Raw genomic sequence first — 10,533 nt, 5'->3', positions numbered from 1 at the left:
TGATCCAGTATTACAATGTTGTACTAGTTCATAAGAAACAAATGCTAACCAGAAATGAACTGAAATGAACTTTGCTCCCCTGATCACACTGTCATGAGAACTGTCCCCTGCAGCCTAATTTTGACAGCTGAAAGTAGCGCTGCATGATAAAATTGAGCACCTCCATTTTGCACTTTTCTCACAATGGCATTTATAGAAATAATCAAAACTGCTTCTGTAGTATAGATTGTTAGGACACCACTAACACATTGATTTACACCGCACCAGGTGACAAATCCATGCAGCTAAAGCTGTTGCTTTGTTTTCCAGTTTCCTCACTGCGTTGAAAGGGATCTTCGCAAAGAAATAATGCTCCATTCAACATTGGCTTTGTCCCTCCTGCTAATTGCAGTCTCTTCCAATCTTGCAATGGCAATCAAAAAGGAAAAAAGAGCACCTCAGACACTGTCAAGAGGTACTGTATATTGACTTTATGTAGCTACCTCCTCATCTTCCCATATAGGTCAACAAATATTTTTATTTAGAATATACCTGAAAGCACATCTATACTTCCTGAGGTGTGTTTCTCTAGTGCTAAGTGACACTCTAAGTAGTGCATCTTCTTATTCCATCTCATTTCACTCCATCAGTTTGTTCTTAATGATATGGCTGAGGGCCTCAGAAAACCTGCATAATTTACATAACTCACAGTGACCTAGTAGAAACCAATAACTTAAATTGAGTCTCTCAAATCAGGATGCACTTGTAGGACTATCAGTGAAAAAGTATTCTTTCATATACCAGTTAAAAGACATTTTGTTATGGTAACTTGTTAACTACTGAAACACAGTTTCATAACTTTAGTTGCTATAGAACAGTTTTTCTACAGAACTATTTTTGTACACAGAACAACAGTTTGAGCTACGGGTGGGTTTTTCTGTGTAATTTTTTTTTTGCTTTTGCTTTTCATCAGATAGTCACAGTCACGTTTTGCAGTGAATAATTCACTTCCTTGCGGTGCATAATTTTCAACCTGGGTGTTAACTAAAGACCCTATTTTAAGTTATTTATGCCTGACCAATCCTTAGAAATACAAGCAGAGAAATAGCTTACCAAGGTCTTTTCCTCTTCTCCATCTTCCTTCTCCTTTCGGGCCTATTCACCCCAAAAAATCTCCAGGTCCCTCCCTGACCTCTTCTGCGAGCCGTGCAAAGCCTGCAGACCCTACAGCTCACCTCTGAGGTCTTCCCATACAAAGCACTGGCAAACCCTCACCTGCCGCAGAAGTCCCATCTGAGCCTGATTGCTCAGGGAGCACTTGACAAAATCATGCAACACCTGGACTAACCAAAGAGAAACTGCAAATCACTTCTCGTAAGTGGTATCCCTGGAGAAAGGTTATAATCAATCTGGTATATATTGCCTATCTTGCCTAGGCCAGGATTTATTTTTCCCACTAAGCCTAAATGCATAAAAAGATAACCAAATCCCTTCAATTCTGGCAATTTTGAAAAAAATAGTCACAGAAAACAGCAGTTTTCTAATTCTGATTTCAGGCCTTTTGGGGTGCCTTTGAGCGCTTTACCTGTAATTTTCACAGATCAAAGGGGAATGCTTAAACCTGCTGCAAAATGACCCTAGCTGACTCCTCTGTGCAGTTACCTACGTCAGCAGTTGACTTCAGCTCGGGCTGGGAACGCAGTAGTCAATACACCAGAGTCCCACCATCAACCAGGCAGATCCGTGATCAAAATCACTCTCCTGAAAGAAGAGATGACCTAGTAGCGTCACAAGCAATTGTCCCGTGAGAAAGCTAACAGCAAATCTCTGCATAACCAGGGCTGGTGCAAGTGCTGTCCAGATAGCACAGAAGAAACAGAGCCTTAAGCTGGCCCAGATCCAGAACCTGTTCTACAATTCCCATGAGGGCTGTCATGAATGGAACAGCACTGCTTGGGAGGCAGGGATCTACTACACAGGGGCTGGCATCTTTGGGATCTGAAGGCATGAAACCAACTGGGCAATTTGCTTTTTGAGATCAGTGTATCACCAGCTATGGATGAGCTCTGAAGCTGATAATTCATTAGGATTTTGTTTAGGTGGAGATTTTTGTTTAACAGCCATTCTTTTATTAAATTATAAGTACTTGCAACACCAGGGATTGAAATTCATGGTTCGAGAGTTAAGCTTAAAACCCAAAACAACGTTCATATTAAAGTTGATCTTATTTGAGTTGTCATATTTTATTTTTCTTTCTAACTTTATAAGCCAACTTTCTCTTTAAGCCCCAGGGTCTACATGAAATACGGAGTAGACAGTATAAAGGAATAAAGGATTTGGGTGCTGATTTAGGGACCTCTGAGTATTCAGAAAGAGATCTAACAGGTTTGCTAGAGGACTTGAACTGGATACTCAACCAGCTGAGGTTTTGGGGGTTTGATTTTTTTTTTAATCTTCCAGTGCACCTATCAGGAGACATAGAATTAGTATATCAACAACGTTTGGGAAACTTTGACTGGAAAAACCCAAATCTTATTTGTGTATAACTATTGATAAATATAAAAAATATAATTTGTTATGAGTTACTTATCTAGCTACCAGTTAATCCTTTTGTTATATTTCTAGGGTGGGGAGATGAAATTACCTGGGTACAAACTTATGAAGAAGGGCTTTATCAAGCAAAAAAAAGGTAAGAGATTAAAAGACAAAGTTGTTAATCAGACAGTCATGCCTGAATATACTATAATGAAACAGAACAAAGAAACACCATGACAGCTGATCTGCAGACCACCTGGTTAAATAAAACAGATTTAGTGTCTATAAATAAAAGTTGTTGCAGGGGCCTTATGACTCTGAAGCAACATCATGGGCCGATAGGCAACTCCCCATTTAACACTGGTTGTTTCTTTGTCACAACAGCAGTGTTGTCATTTGAAATAAGCAATGATAAATAGATACTATAATTCTAAAATTTTTTTTTAATATATATATATGTCATTATTCCTCTGATTACTTCCTTAATCAGCAGCTGGAAATCAGTTACATTTGCTCTTGCATGGTGGTCTACTGCCTCTGATGTTTTCCCCAACACGTTAGTAGTTGGCATATGTGCATGATGTACTCACAGTTTCTCACTATTCTGGTAGAAAGTTCTAATCTGAATCTTCTCTGGGATTCAGCTGAAAATACATTTAAGAATTCATAACAATAGTCATTTAAATCTCTATTACAGTTCATTTTATATCATAGTAGTGTAGTGTAAGCTATTGTTAAATTGAAGGCAAATTCTTTTTAAAATAAAAGGCAACTAATTCCATGTACCCTATGTGAAAATGGCTAGGAACTGAACAACTCTTGACAGTGATAGCAGATGAAGCAGTAGTAACTGATTTACTGAACAGTAACAGTAGTTTAAAAAAATACGGGAGAAAATGCACAAAATTGTTTTATGTTTTGACATCCAAAAATATAAAATTTTGATACTTTACCGAACTATTTACAGAAAAAAATAATTTACTGTATATCTGTTCAAGAAAGCTTAAAATATCATGAAACTTTTCGTGGGAAGTATTTGATGATAAACCCAATTTTATAAAAAATATTTTATTCCAGTTCATAGAGATTATTTTTATTTTCTTAATCATGGAGAACGTCACACCTAAGCAATATTATATACCTCTTCAGTTTGATTATGTACTAACTGGGAATGAAATTATGATGGCTCTGTTGTTTCTTCCAGAATTTCTTACTTTAGAAAACCTATTTAGATATAGAAACTCTATTCCTCTATTTCTTCCTTTTACAAAGGAGTTATGTTCTTTTTCCTTGCTCAAAAATGTCTGTAATTCTTTACGGAATGTCTATATGGTCTTACTGTGGGTTAACATAAGATGAAATGTAATTTTCCTTTTCCAGTCTGCTAGCAAAATCATCCATTTGCATACTTGTCAAATGATCTAACTACATGTTTTATTATTATTAATAAAGTAACAAGCCACTGATGGTAATTCATCATTTGGAAGACTGTCAATACTGCCAAGGTAATTTTGATTTTTTGAGTGTTAAAATTCTGTGAATGTTTTTATAAGAAACTGCACCTATCTATATATTTACCTTGCACTTACTGAAAATTATTTAAAGAAATAGGTAAATGAAAATGTATTTGAAAAGCTAAGAATTTATTACTGCTATTTACAAAAACTCCACTATGCAACTACCCAAGAACATGAAAAATACTCAGTGCTGCTCTCCTGGTATCCCTGATGCAGCACTCGTCAGTTTAAATTAAGAGACACAGATTTGCTACTGACTCATTGAACAGATTTAATATTGTTTGGCCCTCCTGAACTGGTAACTAGAGAAGGAGATGAGGACAGGGCTGCTGAAATCGATCTAATAAGAATTTTCTGAGAATAATGCACTTTTGTCAAGCTGAGACATGGTATCCATTGAGACAGTCTTCATAAATAACGCAAAAGAGCTTCCATTTTCATAGCCGGGAGGTTGTACTGACATGGGTCAAAAAAACAAAAAGCAGTGATAGAGCCCTTAAGTGTCTCCTCAGGAATGCGAAACAGCAGAGGCAGGAACAATGTGGCCAGTCTCCAGCCAACGTGGTGCCTAAATGCAGAAGGAAAGGCAGTATTTGAGAGGGACTTCAAAATGACCATGTCTTTTCTAGCACTGAAGAAAGCTTTTGCAGAAAATGAAGAGATACAGGAAATGGCCCAAAATAACTTCGTTATGCTGAATCTCATGGTATGAAGGGTTTGGGGAGGTTTGACTTGTATTTTTTTTGGCTTGTGTTTTCTCTTTCTTTCTCTTGCTTGTTCATGTCATTTTAGCTAATTATCTCTGGCATTTCAGTAACGTGTAAGTACAGGCATTTGTGCATGTGTATACACACACAAGTAGTACCTTTTTTGGTTTTGTCCTGTGGTACAAGACTATTCACAGGTGGTACTACTTCACCAAAATTTACAGAAATATTTTAATAACTAGCTTTAATTTCTCTGCCAGCATGAAACCACAGATAAAAACCTGTCACCTGATGGACAGTACGTGCCTCGAATCATGTTTATAGGTATGTACAATATTTATGTATCTTCAAAGATGTGATATCTGAATCTATGTCAGTGTCCTCCTTTGGGGACATCAAAATGATTCATTTTGCAAAAAGAAAATAAGAAAATAGCTCGAAATTTATCATTACAATGGTATTAGCCTGGAACTTGGCAGATCTGAGTTCAGTTCTCCCCCTGTTGCAGGCTTTGACCCTCATAAACTTCTTCAGGTTACAGATATGTTCTGGAGGGTACCTAATTTGTGCTTGGAAGCAAGATGCTTAAATGTCCGTTAGCATCTGGGCTTTTGCTCTCCGCGCTTCTTGCTAGTGCTGTTATAAGACAAAGTTTACTGAAAACAGTCAAATATCTGACTGAATGTAGATGTCTACAGCGTGGACTTTATCACAGAGCAAGTCAATAGTCAGTGGCATCTACGGAATGATTTATCCCATCATAAAGCTGACTTCTGGAATAGATCGAATGAATCATGCCCCGGAGTACCTGTTCCTTTTAACTGACTGCACAGGGAGCCTAGAGTGACTACCTCTGTGGTGGCATCCAAAGTTAGGTGAGATGAAGCCCACACTCAGACAGAGAGCAATGTCGTAACAGGAGTCAGTTAGCTAACAAAAAGCTTGGAAGGGGAACTGGGAGAAGAGATGTCCACAATCCTATGATGGAAACATTAAAAATCACAAGATTTTCATTCTGAAGGCTCTTGGTAGGTCATGCTAATGTCGCATTACGTACACATGACCCTCACTATGTGTGCATCCATCAAACTGGCCTCCCCTGATGTAACGCCAGAACTTGTAAAACAGGATATTTTTCTTTAAATATGAATGAAATGCATGCATAATCTATCACTTAAAAATAGCTGCATAATACAAAAATGACCATTAGCTTTAGTGCAGGATTTCTCCAAGAGCAGTTAGTTGGAACAGAGCGTAACGGCCTCTTAATTACCTCATTGATGAAATCAGAACACCTCAGATACAAGGCTGTCAAAGTAGCGCCACTCACGTCGCTCTCAGCTGTTGTGGGAATAGAAAGCAGTGTTTAATACGATTACTTTTGCAGACCCATCTCTCACAGTAAGAGCTGATATCACAGGAAGATACTCCAATCGGCTTTACACTTACGAACCACAAGACATACCATTCTGTAAGTGCCCCCTTCGTTGTGTTACTTTGCATTTCACGTTGTAAGCAGCCAGATACACCCCGTCCCAATCACTTGTGCTTGAGAACCCATTAAGATCTCAAAGTAATGAATAAGGACTGTGTGTGGCCATTTTCAATAAATTATAATAGTCTAACCTGTTCTAGCAAAACACTTAAGCACACTTATTGTCCCATTGAATTTATTGGGACTACTCAGGTAATACAAGTTGAAAGATCATGGGTGAGAACTTTCAGGATCAAGATCTGAGCAGTTTGTTGGAGAATGGTGAAAGTCACTACGCTCAAAGGTAACTGCACAATGTAAACAGCCAGTGGTGGGAGGGAATCAGAAAAGAAATGCTGGTGGTTACCTGGGTACCAGCTAACACCCATATTTCAGAGAGGAATGCGATTTTTCTGGTTGAGCTAGTCCTTTCCCTATACCATCTATCTGACACCAATGCAGTATCTCACCACAAATATGCACTTCACATCTGATTACCAGGCTTGCTGTTGAGAAGTGAGGGAGTTGAAAGGAGCCTTGTCAAATCCCTTTAAGTTAAACATTTTGATTCACGAAACTTTTTACCTTCTCCTTTAGTATCAATGTAAGAATTTTCACAATAGAAAGCTCTAAAATATGTATGACCATAAATTAATTTCAATGTGAAAAATTTACTAATCAAACTAGGTGGGTTTTTTGATTGTACAAATGCACTTTAAGTACTTTTTTCACAGTTCTTTATTTTTCTTTCAGTAATAGAGAACATGAAGAAAGCACTACGCCTCATTCAGACAGAACTGTAACCAGCAACAGTGAAATGACCATAGCCTCTACGAGGTGAAGCTGTACTAGGAAACCTAATGTTTTAAAATATTTTAGTTAATTTCTCTGTCTCTACTATCATTTTGAACTCTTACCAAGCAGTTTTGGTATATCAGATTTCATAAGAAATGTATATGTACAATTTGAAGAACAAACACAGAAAGACTATCACGTCTATTTGGAAATGAGAAGAAACCTATTAAACACTTTGACATTAGTTATCTGAATAACTGAAAGTCATGGTGTAAGGTGCAGCAACTTTGAGCTGTATTTTATCAATCCAACTATGACTTTGTTATGTTAGCTATGACTTCAGACCAAGAGTTATAACCATGATGTCCATTTGCAATTTGTTATATAAGTTAATAGCTGTATCTCAGCTCCTAATTTTTATTTTTATTGCAAGAAGCTTGTAAGTAGCTAGTATAACTCTGCTTTATGCACTTATTTCTCATTAAAGGAAAAGAAACTTTGCTGGCAAATCAGACAGGAAGGCTCTTCCTATAGATTTTGGAATAGCTTATATAGAAAAAAATCAGTCATCTGGGCTTACCTTTCTTCTATATAATTCTTTAACTATCATTCTGATAGCTTAAAACAGAATAGACGTTTCACATTGAGCATGTGGTCTCAGTGAGGTGATAATCATCAAATAGCAACTACAGGTTTTGCTATAATAAAGATACAGTGAAGCAAGAGAGATGGAAGGAGATAGTCCCACAACTCCACACCTGAGGCTAAATGATGCTTGTAAAGTCTGGTATGGGAAAAATGAGCAGGTTTGTCCTAGCTCTTTTCATTTAAATGGCACTTGAGTCATGTGAAGCTCATCCCAGGTCATTCCCTCTTTTTCTGTAGCATTCCAACCCAGACATCATGGTGGCAGCTTAGTCAGGCGATCTGATTATACAAAGTCTTCATAAAATTTCCCCGGGATCACCGTACTGAGTAAAAAGCTGAAGTCAGTTGAAATAGTTTGTTATACCAGCAATATGCTTCTTCATTAGAGCAAGACAGTAAGCGATTCATCTGCAGTAAAAGCACATATGTTATGTTATGCACAAAGCACCAGTGTCACTTGTTTGTGCTACCTGCCATTTCCTGTGATGCTGCCTAAATACACATATAAAAGATGAAGGAAGGATCTTTGCAGGACAGCTTTGTTAATTTACAAGACTTAGTATTAATTTGTCATGAACAAGTTATATTGTGCCTATCTATGTTTTCATAACTATGTAAAATTTGGATATAAGAGTATATTCCAACAGACTGCTGATAAATGACCTGTACATTAAGGGAAAAAAAAAAATCTGGTGTTAGTCATTAACAGTATATTGTCTTCATAATCAGTTAAATGATTTTTTAACCTATGGGAAAATGCCACTGGTAAATTAAACAACAAAATTAAACTGGTAATCACATTCCTTTGAGTTGTGTTTAGCTCTACTCGTTTATGTCTGTATCTATTCTAGATTTGGCAACATTTCCCAGCCTGTGGGCATACCCTCTTTCGAGCATGCCAGAGATGTTCAGGAGAAAGGGATATGAGCTAGTTGCCAGAGATGACACAGGATAGCCATGGCAGCACTTTCAAAGCAGGGTCAAGAGAAGATTTACTTTGGGGAGAAGCATAGTACAAAATAGGAAATGATTAAGTATGGTAGATTCAAAATATTACCAAAAGATTAGGTGGAAAGTGGTGGGGTTTTGCTGTCATATTGCAGGGAAATTTTTTCCCTCCTTACATTCACTTTCAACATCAGCTGAGATCACGGGAGACATTGGCTTGAAACAACCTATGCTTTAACTCAGGCAGGAAATGAAATGTGGGATAGTTATACTATTAGCCAAAGCCTGCTTCACCTACTTAAGATTCAGAAGACTAAGGTTTCAGGCTCTGGATGGATATTTGAGGGAAGGCTGCACTTCTGGAAGTATTTGCATGGCTGTGCTTTCATTCTAGTGTGAAACAAAAACTTTCCGTTTCAGATCTGGAAAGCAGCTGCAAAACAAACCTGTTGTCCTCCCTTTAAGTTTAGTAATTACATCTTTGTCCATGGTATTCTTGTTTCCTTGCCTACTACTATAACATCAATTGCAAAGATGACAGTGGCTGCTATAAAAGACTACTTTCATGGATTACCCTAGTCAGTGCAGATATTCCATCAGCCTTTCAGTAAAAGAAGGGCATCCTCGCACATACAAGCACTGAAGAGCATAAATATGCTGAGGGATCCTCTGGGATTATACAGTGGATGAGCACTTTAATTCTTCTTTCCTGTTAAGTAAATACATGCACATATATACTGCCCGAACCCAGGGATGATGTCCTTTTTGTACTGATGGCTGTCCCTCTTCACAGTGAAATATTAATACATTTCTATACTAAAGAGAGGGAAGCCACAAACACAGTCTGATATCACATCAATGTAACTCTGTAAGAGAAGGCTCAGGGGGGATCTTATTAATGTATATAAATACCCGAAGGGAGGGTGAAAAGAGGATGGAGCCAGGCTCTTTTCAGTGGTGCCCAGTGACGGGACCAGTGGCAATGGGCACAAACTGAAACACAGGAGGTTCTGTCTGAAGATCAGGAAACACTTTTTTACTGTGAGGGTGACCAAGCACTGGCACAGGTTGCCCAGGGAGGTGATGGAGTCTCCATCCTTGGAGATATTCAAAAGCCATCTGGACACAGTCCTGGGGAACTGGCTCTAGGTGGCCCTGCCAGCGCAGGGGGTTGGACCAGGTGACCTCCTGAGATCCGTTCCGTCCTTGACCATTCTGTGAAGTCAGCAGTCCCAACTCAGTGGGATTATTTAGCTGGATTTATAATTTAACTACTTTTAGAGAATTATCAGCTAAGTCACTACTTTCAGTGAATAGAAAACAAGACCTGCTTGTTTAACTGACTGGAGCAAAATCGCAAAAGCAACATAATTCACAACAATAGGGTTTTACTTTACTTTTACAATTTAAACTGTCAGGGTTATACACGAGGGGTGGCCTTCACAGCAAGTGACTAGCTAACGTGCAAGAGCTGTTCCTAGATACAAGGACACACTGTAGTTACTCTGAGATAAGGTCACCAAACTCAACTCACATCTCATGCCTGTGGTTGCCCTCAGTGAATTTACTGTCCTGAGAAATCCTGATGTGGAGCCTTTGCTGTGGTTTCTCTGGAGATGGCTCATATTGGCTACTCCCACTCAATCAAAATCAAATTTATTCATTCTTCACTGCTGATAACAATTGCTAATAACATACACACTTGTATACATTTACTTTGGCTGGTGCAGGTTTATATTAAAATGGACAGTATTGTCATGCTTCCCTCTTAGCATCTATGACGGGTATCAAGGGTATCAAGCAGGGAGGGTATCAAGTTAAAAGACTAGATACTCAAATCAAATACATCTTGGTTCTTATAGAAACACTGAACTCCTGTATATATCCTACACTCTACTCAACTGTGATCAGATGGATGTCAACTTGCTTG

At 38.2% G+C, this 10,533-nt stretch overlaps 1 protein-coding gene across 1 annotated transcript; it reads left to right on the top strand.

Annotated features, from left to right (window-relative positions):
* Positions 1-348: 348 nt before the first annotated feature.
* Positions 349-7,450, top strand: AGR3 (anterior gradient 3). The gene is made up of 7 exons (XM_009579059.1): positions 349-454; positions 2,605-2,668; positions 3,967-4,019; positions 4,661-4,737; positions 4,999-5,062; positions 6,126-6,209; positions 6,966-7,450. Exons 1-7 carry the CDS (start codon positions 349-351, stop codon positions 7,013-7,015), a joined length of 498 nt encoding a protein of 165 aa, XP_009577354.1. The 3' UTR covers positions 7,016-7,450.
* Positions 7,451-10,533: the final 3,083 nt, after the last annotated feature.

Source organism: Fulmarus glacialis, unplaced genomic scaffold, assembly GCF_000690835.1.
Source record: "Fulmarus glacialis isolate BGI_N327 unplaced genomic scaffold, ASM69083v1 scaffold46455, whole genome shotgun sequence".
NCBI lineage: Eukaryota > Metazoa > Chordata > Aves > Procellariiformes > Procellariidae > Fulmarus > Fulmarus glacialis.
The sequence above is the reverse complement of the archived record's forward strand: the minus strand, read 5'-3'. Positions and strand labels throughout refer to the sequence as shown.